Raw genomic sequence first — 20058 nt, 5'->3', positions numbered from 1 at the left:
GAGCGAGGAGCAGTATTAAGTCCAGTGCCATGGTCTAATAGTTTAATGAAACCACAATATTTCACAAACGAATTTAGGTTCTGGGCTTCAATACATAAAACAACCACTGAAATGTCATTTGAGGCCAATATAAAATACATACATTCATTAATAGCATTGTCCCGTTTTTTTCTCTCACAGACGGATTTAACAGAGGGATTATCTCCACAATTTTTAGCCTTGGCCAATTCACACCTACCAGCCAACACTTCCCTTTCATATGACAGTTGCCATCCAGGGAGCGTGAGGGCTATGATGTGCTTCCTCCTAGACACAGATCTTTTGTTTGAACCCACTCATTTTTCAAGTGATCAGAAATATTGGAACATGTGACTGACAGGTGTTTCTTGTTGCCCAGGTGTGCCCTGATAGATTGAATGTTTAAACAATGAATAGCTCTGAATGTCTACTTTTGGTTTGAGCCATGGGTTTTGCCTGTGAAGACTGCATTTGTTATTAAAAATGATAAACCATCATGAAGACCAGAGAGCTGTCTATGGGAGAAAAGCAAGCCATTTTGAAGCTGAGAAAAGAGGTAAAATCGATTGATCATTGGGCATACCCAATACAACAATTTGGAATGTCCTGAAAAACTAACAACCAGACATCAAACAGGTCAACAAAGGCAAATAAAAGCAGTTGCTGACAAACGCTGTGAGATCTGTGAAGAAAAACCCAGAAACAACAGTCAGTCAACAACAACTTCCACAGGGCAGGGATGAAGGTATCACAATCCACCATTCGAAAAAGACTTAGAGAGCAGAATATAGAGGCCATACCACAAGATGCAAACCACTCTTCAGCAGTAAGAATCAGAAGGCCAGATTGTAATCAGTAACAAAATACAGAAATGAGCCACAAAAGTTCTGGAAGCAAGATTAACTTCTACCAAAGTGATGGAAAGGCCAAAGTGTGGAGAAAGAAAGGATCTGCCCATTATCCAAAACATACAAGCTTATCGTCAAGAACGGTGGAGGTAGTGTCATGGCTTGGGATTGGCTGCTTCTGGAATGGGCTCACGAATTTTTGTTAATGATCTAACTCATGATGGTAGCAGCAAAATGAATTCAGAAGTCTACAGAAAGTCTGTCAGCCAATTGAGAAATGCACCCAATCTAATTTGGAGGAAGTTCATCATGCAGTAAGGCAATGAACCAAAACACACTGCCAACACAACAAAGGGGAAAAAGTGGAAGGTTTTAGACTGGCCAAGTCAATCACCAGACTTTAACTCAATTTAGCATGCATTTCATCTCCTGAAGAGGAGACTGAAGGGAGTTGTGGTACAAGCCAAGAAAAGCATCAAAAAACAAGAATGCAACAGTTTGGTGATGTCAGTGGTTTGCCAGCTTGATTTGCAAGCAAGGGATATGCAACCAAATATTTAGTGTTATTTACTTTAAGACTATTTGTTCCAATACTTTTGGTCACCTAAAAACTGGGTGGTCTGCCACCAAAGGTGCCATGTTTTTTGTTTAACATATCTAGATGTAAATATCGGGAAATGAAAGCTAGAATTCTGATCTATCATCTCATATTCATCTTTTGATATCAAACCCAAATGTCTTGCATAGCAAAACAAAAAAAGGCCTTGCTGTTCCAATACTTTCGGAGCGGACTTTAAGTTACCAACTGTGAATACGGTCCATGTACCTTTATTGACATTTAGAAAATATTATTAAAAAAAATGTTCTCACCGTGGGCAAGCTGGCACAGCTGGATTTAACCTCATACTCTATATATGCCACCCTGATGCCCTCTTTCTGGCCAACTTGTGTGTAGCACAGGTCTCGTGTGCGATCAATCCAGAGGTCAATTTCATCCAGACTGTAAACGCAAAGTGCTGATTCCTCGCTCGGCTTGCTGGCCCCATTCAATGATGTAGAAAACGCCGCCATCAGGACCTGCCTATCATCCACCTCTCCACCCACTTGTGCTCCCTGGAGGAGGTTGTAGTTTTTCCCTGTCAAGCGAGACTGGCATGCTAGCGGAACTTCGATGTAGGAATAGTACGCATGATCATCTAGGCACATCCGCGCAATATATGTTCTATATTCTCGAGAAGTGGCTTTGAGGTTGCGTCTGAAGAATAAGAAGTAGACATTGTTGCGTCGTGCAAAGGTTAGTATAAAATTGTGGTCGTACTCTGATAGGCGGCCGGCTACACCCAGTTTAGCCGTCTCCTCATAGGAAAAGATGGGCTCAGTGGAAAGCTGGCGAGTGGAGATCGGTGGGAGGCTACCCCTGCCCACATAGCCCCTTCCCACATATAGCAGGGGTGGAGCCCCATCTCTCGGACTTGCCACAAGTCCAATGGTGGAGACAGTTGGGTCATTGGCGGCCACGTACTGAGTGTCCATTGGTCTTTTGGCAGAGAACAAAACCTGGCTGACATTAGCAAGGCTGCGCTTCTGGCATGTGCCCTGGTGGACACTGCCACATGTAATAAGCTGGAGGGAATACGGCTCCACCAGCAGTAGCTTGTTGTGGTTATTCACTAACCGGGCATGTGGGCAGTTCTCTGGAGTTACAGGGGGAAGACAATCCTTACTGTCTCTCATAGGACCTGTCGTCTCTTCCACCTCCAGGCGCAAGTCGTCCAGTCCAGACAGCTGGTAAAGGCGATCCTGTGCGCCAATGTACACTGTGCCCACGGTAGGGTCAGGGTGCAGGGCCAGGTGCTGGAACACAGTGTCATTGGATGAGAAGCGTGGATAGTGGCAACATACCAGTGGGCTTTCCAAAATTCCCAGAATGAGGGAAGAAAGCAGGGTTGAGACAAGCGCCATCCCACAATGCACTGCAAATGCACTAAACAAAAAAAAAAGAAGAAAAGAATTACTGACAAAAAGAAAAGAATTACTGATGGTAGCATCAGTAATGGAGATATAATGTTCAGTTATATCAACACAGTAATGTACAACACATAGGTATGACTAAAAGTTTGCACCAATAACATACAACTATCCTATTAATGATTTGTTTTTGTATGCTCCACTTAAAATTTAAAATCTCATGTTCACTACTTGCTGCAATAATAATGGCTTGTAGTTTATGTTGTTAATATGTTATTAAAAAAGGAGATACATCACCACACCAATTCACTAAGCTGCCACAATCATAGTACTGTGCAAAAGTCATTTCTGTATAAATGTTTTATTACATGCTTCATTAATGTGTCAGGGAAAAGATAGAAAAGTTACTGAAAATTATTTATATTCGGCAAAGAAATGGACCATATTAAGTAATAGAGCAAGTTTTTGATAAAAAAAAAAAAATTCTGGTCAGCAGTGGTCCACTGTCCACTGATGAGTATATATTAACTATATTTAAACATTCATACCATTGGCAGAAACAGTAAGCTGGGGTGGCTTCTGTCCTCTTGGCTATCATGTAGCATAGAACATGTTCATGGTCCTAGATGAGAACAAAATTGTTTGTTAAAATGTTGTTGTTAAAGTAGCGCATTAGCATTACTGCCAATAAAGGAAATGAAATATGATAAATCACCATGAAAGCACTACAACTCTCCTTTCATGCCATGTTTTATTGCTTTTCGTCAATTAGATGTGACGAAATTAAATGAATAGCATCTTAATAAAGTAGAGTACTCAATCATTTAATCAACTGATGGGTCTGTTTTTTTCTTTGATGTTTCCCACATATCATTTTAATTTCTAAATATAACATCTCTCCACCCATCTCTCTCTTTTTCTTTTCATCATGAACTTTTTTTCAGTTTACCTACACTGAAAGGTATATCATCCGCTCACACACCCACACACCCACACACACACACACACACACACACACACACACACACAGTCCCGCTTCCTGCTTTTTCTCTTTCACTCCCATTCTCTGGTTCTGGTTGTCTGTTTTTTCATTGTTTAATGATGAGGTCTTGTTTATGTGTCATTCATCATAATGAAATATTTATCACTGATATATACTATCATTTTAAAACCACAGAGTGTCCAATGACCACACCAAAACAGATACCACTTTCGATCAATCACACAAAAAAACAACAACTAGAAAAGTAGAAAATACAAAACTTCTACCAAGAATGTCCTTTCTAAAAGGCAAGTACTATGGAGCCAAGGGCACGGATGCAGGGACTGTTATACCACGCCACAGTCACAGAGGGGAGGGACAGACACTAATGTCAGTTGTTGAAGGCTTGGTACTGACTCCACATTTTATAGCCTCAATAGAGTGTCACGTCTCATTGGGCATGACAATGAACATGAGAAGTTGCCACTCTGGGTGATTAAGAAGCCTATTTATTATTCCCAGGGGACAATGTGACCATTCACCATGTGAAAGAGTGTTGAGACGGGTTTCCCGCTGTGAAAAAGGCTTTTCAGATATCAATTTAATGGCATTAGGAACTGGAATGGAGCTGATTTGTCTTCAAATTAGTAGTTATTGCAGATGGACGCCATTTCTAATGTGGCTGTAATCTGGCAGCTGCTTACTGCTTGCAGCTACAAAGAGGATGAGAGACAACAGTAGCAAAAGACCAAGAACCAGAGTTACAGAGACAACAAAGGTGCAGAGAGACAGAGAGAGAGAGAGAGAGAGAGAGAGAGAGAGAACAAGAGAAAGGGAAAGAAACTGTGTGAGAGAGGCTACGTGTAGGGTCTTTGGACAGACACCACCAGAGAATATTCATCATACAACTACCTTTCCAAATCAGGCTAACTCTATTCTCCAAATGGCCTAACTGTCTCATCTTTCATCCTGTCACTAATGAAATGTTGCAGAAATTGTAGAAATAACACAAATACAGTTTGAAAAAATATGATTAAAGAATTTGGGGTACTTACTGTACAGATATCTACAGTGAGAAGAGATTAATATTATTATTTAATATACTTCCAGTGCAAATATCCACTTCAAATCTACACACATAATGTCTTTGGACTACTTATATATATATGAATAGAAAAAGGATGTACTTGTAAGCATAGACAAAGTTATGTTTAAAAAAAAAAGAAACTGATAGGGAAAAAGAATTCAGACATCACAAATGACCAACATTAGTACTTTTTTTGTAAAGTTGTTGTTGGCAATTACAGCTTTGAGATGTCTACAGCAACAAGTAATTAGTCTTTTGCAGCCCTGTGGTTCAATTTTGGTTCAAAATTGTCTTCGGTTCCCCAAAGTTACACGGGTCCCTCTGATACAGTGAGTATAAAAAAGAATCACCCCCCTTTTGTTGCTTTGCAGCCTGAAATGAAGACAGACACAATTTTTGTTTTATCCAGCTGTATTTACTCAGTGCAACTTATTCAAGTGAAAGATATAACAGCAACATGTCAGAAAAAAAAAAGAATCACCCCCTTGTGTCAGTATTTTGTTGAACCACCTTTTGCTTTAATTACAGCCTCTAGTCTGTTGGGATACATCTCTACCAACTTTGCAATATTTGCCCACTCTTCTTTGCAGAACTGCTCAGGTTCAGTTAAATTTGATGGTGACTGTTGGTGGACTACAGTCTTCAAGTCATTCCACAGATTTTCAATGGGGTTTAAGTCTGGGCTCTGACTAGGCCATGCAAGGACATTCACCTTTTTCTCCTTCAACCACTGTGTGGTCAATTTTGCTGTGTGCTTTGGGTCATTGTCTTGTTGGAAGGTGAACCTTCTTTCCATTGACAACTTTCTAGCAGAGGGCAACAGGTTTTCCTCAAGAATTTGACAGTATTTTGCCCCATCCATTTTTCCTTCTATCCTGACAAGTGCTCCAGTCCCTGCTGCAGAGAAACACCCCTACAACAGGATATTACCACATCCATACTTTACTGTAGGAATGGTGTTATTTGGATGGTGAGCTGTATTGGCTTTCCACCAGACATATCGTTTGGTGTTGAGGCCAAATAATTCGATTTTAGTCTCATCTGACCATAACACCTTTTTCCACGTGGCCTCAGAATCTTCAACGTGCGTCTTGCAACCCTCGCATACAAGCCACATTTGTGGAGAATTTGAGATATTGTTGTCACATGCACACACTGACCACTCTTTGTCATAAATTCCTGCAACTGCTTCAAAGTTGCTGTAGGCTTCTTGGTAGCCTCTCTGTCCAGTTTCCTCCTCGGTCTTCCAACCAGTTTGGAGCGATGTCCTGACCCAGGGAGGGTCGCAGTTGTACCAAACACCTTCCACTTCTTAATAATAGACTTCACTGTGCTTCTAAGGATTGATAAAGCCTTTAAAATTTTTTTGTATCTCCTGACTTGTGTCTGTCTACAACTTTATCCCGGAAATCTTTTGACAGTGCCTTGCAACCCATAGTTTAACCAACTCAGTGATTCTGGTTTTTCTTTTTCATTTTTTTGACCTGTTGCTGTTATATCCTTCACTTGGATGTTAAAAGATATATGAGTAAATACAGCTGGATAAAACAAAAATTGTATCTGTCTTCATTTCAGGCTGCAAAGCAACAAAATGTGATTATTTTGAAGGGGGGTGATTCTTTTCTATACCCACTGTAGACTCACAATTTCAAAAATGTGATATATTTTCAGTGAGATTCAAGTCAGTAGATTGACTAGGACATGCAAGACCTTCTTGAGTTATTCTGGCTGCTTGGTGGCGTTGTCTTGTTGAAACATCCATCTTCTCCCCAGATTCATTTTTTTGGCCAACAAGATTAAATTCTTCTCTAATATGTCCTGGTGCATCATTCCATTCCATTCATGTTTTCTTCAGTGACGTGTAATGCCACAGTACCGACTGCAGAGAAGCAGCCCCATATCATGATGCTCCCACCTCCACTTCATTGAGGGTATAGTGTTCTTGGGATCGTATGTGCAAACACTTCCTTGTCCAAACATGACAAGCTGAATTATTGTTCTATTTTTGCTTCATTTTAGTCATGCATCTCTGTAGGCATCTAGATGTAGGAATGGAGATAATTTCAATACACTTCATTGATTTTTGCTCTCTGTGTAATTGTTGATCCTGCTGCTTTCAGGTCATCCTGCAACTCTTTTCAAGTGACTGCTGGCTTCTCTCTTACCTTCCTTATCATTAGCCTGAGAGCATGATGTAAAATCTTGAATGGTGTCCTTGTCCGGGGATGATTAGTTGTGGTTCCATGATGTTTTTTTAAAACCTCCATATTATCAAACCAATTGTACTGACAGGGATGTTTAAGGTTTTTGCTCTTTGCTATGGCTCTATAGCTTCTTCCATTCAAAAAGTTTAATAATATTGTCCCTGAATTTTTGGAAGCATTTTCACCTTCACCATGATTGCTACTTCTGGTGTGTCCTCCTAACCAATGGTAACATCTTTTGTAATGACATGTGGCTGTGGGGATTTGTGGCCATTAATGAGCCACAAGAGCATTAGTGAGGTCAGGTACTGATGTTGGTGAGGAGGCCTGGGATGTAGTCGGCTTTCCAGTTCATCCCGAAGGTGTTCAGTGGGGTTGAGGTTAGGGCTCTCTGCAGGCTGAGTTCTTTTACACCAGTCTTGGCAAACCATGTCTTCATTGACCTTGCTTTGTGTCCAAGGGTACTGTCATGTTGGAACAGGTTTGGGCCCCTTAGTTCCAGTGAAGGGAAATTGTAATGCTACAGCATACAAAGACATGCTATACAATTGTGCGTTTCCAATGTTGTGGCAACAGTTTGTGGCGGAACCACATATGGGTGTGATGGTCAGGCGTTCACAATCTTTTGGCCATATAGTATATAAGTACAAAGTCAAACAACAAAATGCATGTAAATTTGAAGTGGATAAATGCACTGTAAATAACAAAAAAGAAAGAATATTTATTGAATATTTATTTCCCCTCACATTTCGTTCCAATGTATACACACTATATAGAGGAATGACGGTAAAACCCACTTCACTTGATAATACAAACGTTTCAAGTTTTCACAACTATACTCATCCATTTTTGTTTAATAACTACTTACCAGCAATTTGAGAATGAATTTCAGAAACAGCATCAAACAGCATCATGTGCAGTTAATGATCAGTGAATATTTAATATTCTTAGGGTTCTCAAAGCCCTCAGAGTAATGACAGCAATAACAGATACATGAATTAAACAGAGCTGTTGAGGGTATAGCATGCCTAATTGATATCAAGCTTGACTTGTCTCTAAGTTCTCAGGCTCTTTAAGGCATCTCAAACAAGTACCCAAGTCCTCATACACAGAGTTCCCATGACAACAAGACCCTCAGCACTATAAATAGGTCCACCCCTCACCCCAAAGGTTAGACACTGAATGGGAATATGCACGGTAACACAGAGGGGTGTGTTTCTGTTGCAGAGCCCCTCTCTTCCTCTCTCTTATGAGACTTCTGTTTTTGTGGAATTTAATAAAATGACATGATCCATAGGCAAAATATTATGTTTTAAAATTTAATTAAAATTATATAAACTATATAAACTATAATTGTAAAATGTTTGCTTCTACAATTTTTTTTGTTTCTACACATTCTTAGAATGTTAATAATCAGCTGAAGTTAGAAAGTGCTCTCCCGCTTAGATACACTCACGAAGTGAATGAGCCACGGCAAATCACCTAAAAGAAGAATGAGCTGCACCAAGGTAGGGAATCATAAAATAGTTGCTAAATTATTAACACCTCTTATTTAATGTAACTATACAGGCTGCAAGTAACAGTTTCAGGAAAACTACACCTACTACTGAACACTCACTCCAGATCATCACACCATGTTGGTGGACATTTATCATTTAATGAAATCCAGTGAAGACTTTGTCACTCACATTGTAGTTAAGAATTTAAGCTGTACTAGCAAAATCAGCAAAGGAGATACAGCTCAGATGGCAAAGATTAAATAAGTTTGATTATTATTATTATTATTATTACTATTATTATTATAATTATTATTATTGCATATACAATGGCTACATATGCCTTTTAAAATAGCAGGTTTTTATGATATAAAAAAATTAAACAAAGATAAATCATCAGATCTGCTTCCACCTTTAATATAATATAGCAACCAAAAACATTCAAGTAAAAAACAAATAGAAATGTTTTAGAAAAAAAAACTAAAAGAAAGAAAATTACAATAACCTGGTTGCATAAGTGTGTACACTCCTCATCTAATACTTTGTTAAATCACCTTTTAGTTGTAATACAGCACTCAGTTTTGGGAAAGAGTCTACTATCTTTGCACATCTTGATTTGGCAATTTTATTCCACTCTTCCCTGCAATAATGCTCCAGACCTATCACACTGCAAGGGGATCTCCTCTGCACCACCCTCATCTAGTCATTCCACAGGTTTTCCGTAGGATTTAGAACCTGGCTCTGACTGGACCATTCCAAAACATTCCAAAGATGATTCCCTTTATCTTGACTAGAGCTCCAGTCCCAGCTGAAGACAAGCAGCCCCATAGCATGATGCTGCCACCACCATGCTTCACCATGGGTATGGAGTTCTTTGGGTGATAAGCAGTCCTGTTTTTGCACCAAACATATCTGTTAGAATTATGCCCAAAGATTATAAAAGGGTGTGCACACTAATGCAACCAGGTTATTGTAGTTGTCATCTTTTTCCTTTTGTTTTCCTAAAATGTTTGTTTGCTTTCACTTGAATTTTGGTTGGAAGTTTGATGAATGTTGGTTGTTATATCACACTAAAGGTGGAAAAAAATCTGACATGATTTATCTTGGTTTCATTTATGTTCAAAATTTAGATGACACTTCTTGCATTTTTATTTATACCACAATGCTCAAATCTGATTGACCAGAAGGTATGAATTATTTTTAAATAACAGCACAGGTAGTTGCTACTGTAACTTGAACGATAGGTTAATATCAATACGCTCATTATTGTTTCTATAGTACCAGATCATACACAGATACTGGTAGCAGATGCTTCACATAATCTAAGAATAGATGGATTTAAAAAATGTGTTTTTAACAAAGTAATTTTTACAATCATTGATGTAGTGAAGGTTTTTTGTTAGGAGACACTTATTTAACATTTGTGGAGGGAGTCTCGGTTGTAAGCACTTTTAGTCTTGGTTATGCTTTCCATTTTCTCTGTAAAATGACAGGCTGTGCCTGACTATCACACCCATATGTGGGCCTTCCCCACACATTTGCCATAAGGATGAAAGCACACAATTGTCTACGATGTCTTTATATGCTGTAGCATTAAGATTTCTCTTCACTGGAATTAAGGGGCCCAAACATGTTCCAGCCTGACAGTGCCCCTTTGCACAAAGCAAGGTCCTTGAAGACATGGTTTGCCAAAGTTGGAGTGGAAGAACTCAAGTGGCCTGCACAGAACCCTGACCTCAACCCCACTGAACATGTTTCGGATGAACTGAGACACCGACTGCACCCCAGACCGCCTCACGCAACATCAGTGCCTGACCTCACCAATGCTCTTGTGGCTGAATGAGCAGAAATTCCCACAGGAATTCCTCCAAAATCTAGTGGAAAGCCTTCCCAGAAGAGTGGATGCTGTTATAGCAGCAAAGGGGACCAACTTTGGAATGGGGTGGTATATATATATGGATATGATCGTCAGGTGTCCAGAGACGTTTGGCCATATAGTGTGTGGCAGTATTACATTTAGCTCCAAAATTATGACAGTGCCAGAGGGCTAAACCTGTGTACAGACCAGTACTATTATAGCTCATTTATTATAACTCATTATAACTAATTTCAAGGACCATCTGTGTTACAAATCTGTATGTCATTGATACACAGCATCTGCCACAAATAATCATATCCTGCATTTTTGGTTGATTCATATCATAGATCATATCAGTATATTAAATCCACATTAAATAATGTTTATTATTTCTCTGGGTGCTTGTCAGCAGTCAGAAAAGCAGTGGTTGTAACAACCCCTGAAATACCATTGACTTGAAAGGTTGTTGTTCAGTTTGAATTTTGGAAATCAACCACTTAAATCTATTTTAATTCAATCCATTGTTAAGATTTACACACCATGTTGCCATGAACGTATCAGGATTTCCTTATGTCAAACCAATAGGCCTGCTGAATATGTAATTAGTTTTTGTCACTGCTTAAGCAAAGGTACACACTGCATTGGGAGTATTTAACTCCTTGCCACCAGAATGCACTTTTCCTTTGTTAAATGGAAATTTCTACATTCAAACCAGTCTAGGCTTACTTTATCCAAAATTCAGTCGCAGACGTTCACTGAAATATGAGCGCTATATTGTAATTAGAGGTTACATGTCAGCTGAACATTCCTCAAGCACACACCTGTCTCCTGTGTGTCTGCTAAAACTAAAACTTCCTCACTTCCTGCATTATTGGTCTACTCTTCAATGTGGTCTAACACATTCAGTACTATGTAGGAATAGGCAGTATCATCCTCTTCTTTCCCTGTCCATGTGCTGAACAAAGTTTCTATATACATTCTGAAATAAAACCTAAACTGGACAGCTGAAGATTGCAAAATCCTAGTCTTTTTCCAGTCTTCAACTGTCCAATGTCAGTGAGTCTTTGCCCATGATAGCTGAGAGGAGTGGAACCTGATGTGGTCTTCTGCTGTTGTAGCCCATCCCCCTCAAGGTTTGGCATGGTGTGCATGAGATGCTTTTCTGCTCACCACAGTTGTAAAGAGTGTTTTTTTGAGTTACCATAGCTGTCCTGTCAACTCAAACATGTCTGGCCATTCTCTTCTCATCTCTCTCATCAAGAAGGTGTGAAATGTCACTCAGTGAATGTTTTTCACACTGTTCTATTTAAATTTTTCCAAGAAAATCCAAGGAGATCAGCAGTTTCTGAAATACTCAGACCAGCCTGTGTGGCACCAATAACCATGCCATGGTCAGTCACTGAGATCACATCTTCCCCATTCTGAAGTTTGATGTGAGCATTAACTGAAATTCTTGACCTGTATGGCCATGGTTTTATGCCATACATGAAAACAGACCTATGTAAATGTGTGCTTTAATGCAAATGTAATGTTAATAGGGTCTTGAACTCTCAGAAAAAAGAAAAAAGAAAAAAACAGAGGAGGAAGGCAAAAGGATGCTAAATAAAGCAAAATTTCAGTTGCAACATTCTTATTCTTTTTTCTTATAATTTCTTTTCTTAGAAAAAAACCAAAGCTTAGAAATCTGTAAGGATTTGTAAATGCTGCTTTCACGGCCTTTATTGCTAAAATGTAGTGCAGTAGGCTGAAGTACAATGCTCCCTTAGAGGAAAGCTTTCTTCTGACTGACCGTCGAAAGACAGCTGAATAATATAAGATGGCATACAGAGGAAAAACACACCTGCTTCTTAAGCCTGGCAGCCATTTTAGCCCTTCGCCACTGGCCCCACACTCAAAGCTATAGAGCCAAACAGTGGCCAGACATCCTGGGGAGTTTTGGCAAAGCCAAGTGGTTTGGGGGCCTTTCAATTATTCAGCATGTTCCCTTTATATTGGACTCCAACCAGTCATTGTCCACTAGCTCAGTGAAGTGTTAAGTCATGCTTCAACAGTCCCAGATGTGAGTACAGGTTAATTAGACTATCAGACTAATGCTGGAGTTTACATTCAGGTCCATAAGTATTTGGTCAGTGACACAATTTTCATAATTTTGCCTCTACACCACCACAATGGATTCGAAATGAAGCAGTCAAGAGGCAAAATTATGAAAATCATGTCACTGTCCAAATACTTATGGACCCGACTGTATTTCACAAATGTAATGGCTTTGTATTATAAGACAAGCAAATAAATATTAGTTAAGATTAGTTGATATTTTTTCCCAGTATATCAATTCTCTCAGGTTCTTCCAATTTTGCAGTGGATTTGAAGATGTGGATTGTTTTAAAGATGTGGTTTATGTGCTATAAGCTGTGGTGAATTAACCATTGACTGCAATAAAAAAAAAAAAATAAAAATAAACTGTTTTTTTTAGTTTAGAGATTTCTGAATTTCTTCTTTCTGACGTCTTCTTCTGGCCGAGGTGGTAGTGGTGACATCAGGTCTACCTAAGTACCAGAAGCATTAGAATTAGCCGCTTACTCAGCTTTATCCTAACCACAGAAATTAAAGTGACTTCTTTCCTGCTCACACCACCTCTCTGTGCCTGAGCAAAACTGTAGCTAGTATTGTATGCTCTACTTTATCGCAGTAGGCTATGTGTAGTTTTACCCCACATTGTGCCGAGTTGCTGACTTAAGTCCTAAAGTAACAACAATATTTACACAGATACATTTGTGCGTATTTATAGTCTGAGGTTGCCTGATTTTTCTTGAGTAGAAATGTCAGAGATGGGGTTTTTCAGTAGTGTCTTGACCACCACCTTTAAACATAAACACTTGTCTTTGAACCCCAAAAAAGGGATAGAAAATGCAAACGTAATATGATGTAAGGTAACGGGACAAAACAATTTAAAATGAAAACTAAACAATATTAATACAATGATACAATGATATAAGAAGATGTACTGTATAGTACTGTATATTGCCAGTATATTGCCTCAGGAATAGTCCTAGTAGTAATGATCACATTAATCACCGCAGAGTTTGGCTTAATTTAATAATATGGCCTCCACACTTATTATTCCAAAGATTATAAAATAGCACTTGATCCAGCACAACTATTATTTTGCATTTTATTTTTTTCTATATCGTGCTCCAACAGTTACTTGTGCACACAACCTAATGAAGCCACGGCATGCAAAATCAAAGTCATGAGAACATAATGCATGTGTAGGATTTTATCAAGCTTTTAATTCACTATTTTGAGTTGTCAAATTAATAAAATAACGCTTTTGTTCATTTGATGAGATCTCCTGTCAAGAAACCATGCCCACAGTTTGAAGAATAAGCTGACCGAGTACTCATCTGCTACACTTACAGCTTAAGTGTTGTTTTATCCATAATTTTATCCACAAAAAATTCAGTCCTCAAGAGAAGCAATGTCCCCAGTTAAAACCTTTTTTTTGTAGACTTTAAAGGGACGATACTATTAATTAATTTTGTCATAATTATGTGTTTGGTATTGGCCTCTAATGGCATTCATAGTTTTTTGAGTGTATTTATAGCCCAAAACCTAAATTTTAGCGTGACATACATGATGGATACATCAAACTTTCAGACAGACAGATGTTGCACCGAATACTGCTCCTCGCTCTAGCTGATATCACGCAAGAATAAATGCATTTAAGTTCACGTTCAGAATCGCACATTACATGCCTCTGTTCTAGGCAAACTCTATCCTAATGGAGTTACTATGCTCACTTAACTCAACTCTGAATAGGGCCTAATATTTTTAAACAGTGGATTAGAATTAGCAGAGTGCTTGCACTACAACTGAGATAATCCTGATTTACACCTAATACTGTAAAAAGTAGGCAAGCTTTAGTTTTGTCTAATTACCTCATTTTTATAACAGTCATAGGCACAAGACAAGTCAACACTACTGTTCCTAACAATGTTTTCTTTGTATTTATATGATAAAACCTCATAACATTATAAACAGGACAATACAATGTTAAATTACAAATTACAATTCAAGGACAGTAAAGCACATTTTAATCTATTGTATTAAACCAGCACTTCTTCTGCATTGTCATACTCTGCTGATCAGTGTAGTTTTTAAAACTAGCTCAAAGGAGGGTAGTAAACATAAACCGCGATCTTACCTTATTTTTGTTGATGTGGGAGGTGGAAGCAAATGTATTACACTTTCCCTATCACTCCTGCTTAGCACATCACAGTCAAGCACAGTGTTTTCAGTTTTTAATATTCTGCTTTAATTGCTTTTTGTTGTTAAATTTAAACTCTCCAGCTACAGTTTCCATTACATCGTTCCAGTCCTAGTGGTAATTTGTAAATGACAATTTTGCTGCAAGGTGTAGGTCTTTTATGGATGCTGCAACATTGGTAGTTTTTAAAGATAGCTAGAATAGCTAGCAAGTACAGTTGTTGTCCTCCCTGTCCCTGAACAATTACTGTTATATTCTCTCAGGTTTCATGTCAAAAAACCTCAGTTTTATTTTTGCACAATTCAGTTCTGTCCTACTTCCTTAAAGTTTTTTAACATCTGCTTGTTTCCTCGCTGAATACTAATAGCATAGCTGTCACCTTGTGACCCCATACTGGTACCCTAAAAAAGGTGCCTGCTATGTCACACTCATCCTCTTTCCCATTCTCATCTTGTCTAGGAAGTTCAGGAAGTGGATTCAACACTCTGAGTCTAGCACTTTAATCCTTTGGTTTTGCTAATCTTGTTTTTCTTAAAATCTGCACCATTTGAGAGTATTGTACATCGTAGTTGACGGTAATTCTAATATTTTTACTTACTGTCCATGTTAATCTCCATGTTAAAGTGCTATACAAATAAAACTGAACCGAATTAAACTGAATTGAAAAGTGTATGTGGCAGCTTTGTGCACAGCGTACAGATTGACAGCTAACCACAGGGAGTGCATAACCTAGTCAAAACATTTCTCTGACCTCAATACAAAACAGGATCCCACAGTGAGATTTAGATTGTGCAACTTGTCATATGAACTAATGGAATATGCAGATCTAAAGTGCTTTTCGTTTCGTTTTTTTTTTTTAACTGGCCAACACTACGGCGAGATAAGTACGCAAACTGGTTACACGCTGTCTCTGTGTTGGCGAACAGCTCAAACGTCTCATGTTGTGGCTGAAGCCAGAATTACTGGCAAATATATTTATACCATGGTATAATTAATTGTATAATATGTATGGTATAATATAATAATTATTAATTATATTATTATATAATTATATCAACCTCTCTGCTCTTGCAGCTGTGCCCAGGCCAGCTGTGTCCAGTGAGAGTTCTCCAGCGCTGTGTGGAAGTGACGTCCAGCGGGTTGTGTTTGTGTGCTCTGGGAAACACTATAAGTGGGATCTGCTGTCTAAAGACAGGTTAGCCCATTGGGTAAAGGACGTGATTGTGCAAACATTGAACGCAGTTGAATTAGATGCCACTAATTAAGTCCAACCCTACATAGATAGCAGTAGCAGAACAACAGTAGCAGCAACAACAGTAGCAGCAACAACAGTAGCAGCACTTGAGTGATTCTCATCCTCAATACAGAAAGCAGTATCAACCCTTTGAACGATTCTCAGTCTCAATATGAAACTGCTCAATTTGCACTATTTTTGACTGCTATCTGTTATTGTCTGACATGTGGCGCCTTCAAGATGTGATACAAATCCTTATAATGACTTTGGTCCTGTTCAGACTAGTTGCTAAAATCTGTCCCAGGTGTTCCAATCATGAGTGGACAGTCGAGACAGAGAGCTGCTCACACCTGCTTTAATGCCCTACAGTCATGCTGTCTGTTATACATCATGCCACTCAGTATGCATCATGACTGGGATCTCCCCAGACCCAACATAAACGTTGCAAGCACCAGATTTCTTGCTCATGTGATGTAACGGGGTGATTAGAAATAAAGATCTTGGTACACAACATAAGGAAGAGACCACAGCATTAATCAGTTCTTACTATTACCACTGATGAGGGGTAGTAAAAAACATGTTGGTATACAAATACCAGAACAATTTTTGATTTTGAAATTGGACTGCCAATTTTAGCTTGGTAAATTTTTACATTTTCTGCATTATATGAGATGTGAAAATAAGTAAAAATACAAGTTTTCAATAATTTAACATTTATTCCCCAAAACAGTGTTAGAACAATACTATTAGGACATGTCAATTTCGAAACTACCAGATTAGTGAGCTTAAACCATAAGTTTCATCAAATATCCAATATAATAAAATGCTCTTCAAAATTCACTTAAAAGGCAAACGATAGAGCATAAGTTTTAATTTCATTAAAGATATTCCTTTGAAAACAAATATAGGCGTCAATGAAATACTGGGCTTTATGTGAAAATATTTATTATTTTCAAGTAATGATTTATCAAGCAAGACATTTTAGAATAGAATTTAAAAAAACTTAAAGCGATTTTGAGTTTTTCATGTGCGCACTTTTACAAAACTGACACACCCTGCCACGGCATGCTTTTGAAGTTGCCTTTCCCAAAAAGAGTTATGGACTATTCATGTCAATAAGCATGTTCATAAATCTCACTCTTGACTGTCTCATTAACTCATTTTCTGCATGCAGGTAGCACAGCTCTCCACAAGATAAATCTTTGCGAGACCTAGAGACACAAAACATGTTATGAAACAAAGATAAGCTCACATGCTTGTTCATCTCTCCTGCAGATAAAAATGCATACATTAACACCCACCCACAGTGCACAAAAGCCCCTCTCTCTCGTGCCTCTGAATAGGCCTGAGAAGGCCCTTTGTGGCTTCTGGTTGTCTTGACGACATGTCCTGGTCCAGAAAGCAGAGGGACTCTATGGAGGAATGCTCCATTTAGGAAAGTCTATTTAGATCAGCGCCAATATGATGAACACTCCACTACACCCCTCTACCACTGTCCTAACAGTGTCATTCCTCCCTATACTAACTAACTACCTGCACTATGTGTCTGTAAATCACAGCCATACACCACTGTAGCATGGACGGATAGCCCAAATAAATAAGAAAGCGAAGCAGAGACTTCGGAGTGAGCTTAAGCTCTTACATTCACTTTTTAAAGCATGTGTTTGTTAAGTCAAAAGAACCATCAAACAAGTATTCAGACGTACAGAAGTGTTATCACAGCTCCTAGAAAATATCAGGTTGGCAGAACACATGATTCAATACAACAGTAAAGAGACACAATCCACGTGCTTCATTTTTCGATAGTGGCATCTTGAGTTAACCACTAAATTTCAAAAATAAAATCAGGACAGAATTGTTAGTTGTAAGATTCGCCCTCAGATTAGACACAAACTTGCCTTCAGAAATTAAAGTGTAGCGATTGCTGAAAAAAAACAAGCACAAATAAAGCCACTTGGATTGCTGCGGGAAAGTAAGACAGCTGGATCAATTAGCAAGTCCAAAATCCGCAGCATGTTATCTCTGGTAACATACTTTTCATTTGTTCCGACTCTTCTTTCTACAGCAACGAGGGCAACAAGGAAATTTGGGCAAAAGGTGGAGAAATCATAGGCTACGAGCGGAATAAAAGCAAAATGTGGATTTTGGCATTTAAAATTTCAAATAGTATTCAATCAGTGGAATTTGCTCTCATAGCCCTATGGCAGTCTATGATGCACCTCGGTAAGTTTTTTTTTTCTTAAGATATTGCTTACTATAACAGCTTCCAGCTTGTTTGTGTTCATCTCTTCTGGTATATCTGTGTGGTTTTAAATCAGTTAAAGCCACCAACTGAGAAATTGTTGCAATTTGTGATCAGTCAATGGTCAGTTCGACTGGCATGCATCTGTGAAGCTCAATTTTTAGGCTTCTAGTCTTAATCATGTGTTGTATTTTAAAATTACTGACTTCTGACTTCTGTTATTATTTTAATTATGTAGCTGTACCTTAAGTCATATTGTGTAAGATATTTGTCCCAATGTTTAGTTTAATGTATTATGTTTTCATTATGTACCCACAGGCCTGATTATATACCACCAGAAATATGATCCACAGACGAACATCTGAGGTCCAGTCAATATAAAATGTGTAACTGCTACAGATGTAAACAACTCCTACACCGAGGTGTCTCTTTCAAATGATCTCTTTATAAGAAACACTGAAGAAAGACTTGCAGAGTGAGAACGCGGATTTGGTTGGAAGGTTGCGCTAATTGAAATGATAACACAGATTTACGCTGGTCTCCGCTGATCAAGAGTAGCTCTCACCCCACTCACATACCTCCACTTTACTCCTACTTGGTGCTAAAGAAACTGTGACACACTCTGACACACTGGGACCTTGAGGAGCAGCCACTGCGATGTTTCCTCATTGGCTGAATGTAATGTCCCAATGACTCAAGTTTCTAACCTACTGACCCACTGAGGAGGAGCTTAATATAACGTGCCAGACATTTCAATTCCCCTGCAACCGGGATGTCAGAACAAATTTTGCTATTCGAATACTGTTTGAATTTTCACAGTTTCACAATTTCACAGTTGACGTTTGAGGGAATTGGTTGAAAACATTCTAACACCTCTCACACACAAGATAGCTTTTCTTAACGGACTATAAAGCTTCAAAGCTTTTTCTTTCTTTTTTTTTTATAATACCTCTGAGAACTGGCCTCATCTTGTCATAAGCAGATTGAATTGGTAATAGACTCTACCCCACCGACGTAAAAGATTACAGTATATTCACTGCATTCTTCTAAATGAGATTTGACAGTAACATAGTAGGAGTGTAGCAATACACATTATACACATTTCATTGTGAGACAATACAGTGGTGTTTTTCGATGCAATACATTTTTTGGTACATAAAAAATAAGCACTGCTTATTACTTTTTTAAATTAAAAAAGTATAATTTTTTTTTTTTTTGGGTTGATTAAAATATTCAACATTCTAAAAGTACAATAGTTGAAAATGAATAATGACACACTGATTGTGTGGTCCATGTAGACTCTTAGCAGCATATAATGAAACAAAAGCTGTGTATTAGAATGTAACAAAATGAAACATGGTTAATTAAACATTATATCAGTGGCCAAGAGAGCTAATGTGCACTGGTGTGCAGGGTTGCCACGCCTCAGCAAAATGTCCACTGCAACTACATCTCAAAAACTGCACAAAAAGACCTGAAACAAGCTAAAAAATGCCAGGGTTTGTAAAAGTTGGCTGGGTGTAAAAGTCACGCAGCTCTCTGTGTGAGTCTCATACCTGCTGCTATGAACTTCCCAGTCGCTGTGGTGGAACTGAATCAGCTGAGAGCGAGAGAGAGCGAGAGAGAGAGAGAGAGAGAGAGAGAGAGAGAGAGAGAGAGAGAGAGAGTGGTGTTATGCCAGCTATTAGCATAGCATATTAGTCGTATCCCTTGTGCATGTCCTGTTTGGAGATCCAGAGGAAGCTACTTTTACAAAGGTGTACAAAGTGAGGGCTCGATTAGGTTTCAAATATTTATTACACCTCACTTAATACCAGCGGTATTTTACGACAAATGGCCTACTTTATTATTCAG

The 20058-nt window shown here is 38.5% G+C and overlaps 1 protein-coding gene across 2 annotated transcripts in view; it reads right to left on the bottom strand.

Moving 5' to 3' along the window:
* The window catches only part of plxnb1a (plexin b1a), a 68812-nt gene that overhangs the window by 27551 nt on the left and 21203 nt on the right, over positions 1-20058 (bottom strand). The window contains exons 2-4 of one of the 2 annotated variants that reach the window (XM_053240836.1): positions 19761-19804; positions 3383-3456; positions 1737-2850 (exon numbers count right to left, since the gene is read on the bottom strand). In XM_053240836.1, the coding sequence (XP_053096811.1) occupies positions 1737-2850; positions 3383-3432 (1164 nt within the window). In that variant the 5' untranslated portion in view covers positions 3433-3456; positions 19761-19804. The remainder of the gene's footprint in view (positions 1-1736; positions 2851-3382; positions 3457-19760; positions 19805-20058) is intronic. The other variant, XM_026921036.3, reaches the window with a different exon arrangement.

The sequence above is a fragment of the Pangasianodon hypophthalmus genome, chromosome 16 (genome assembly GCF_027358585.1).
Source record: "Pangasianodon hypophthalmus isolate fPanHyp1 chromosome 16, fPanHyp1.pri, whole genome shotgun sequence".
NCBI classification, from domain to species: Eukaryota; Metazoa; Chordata; class Actinopteri; order Siluriformes; family Pangasiidae; genus Pangasianodon; species Pangasianodon hypophthalmus.
Note: the sequence above shows the minus strand (reverse complement) of the source record. Positions and strands in the feature narration are given on the sequence as shown.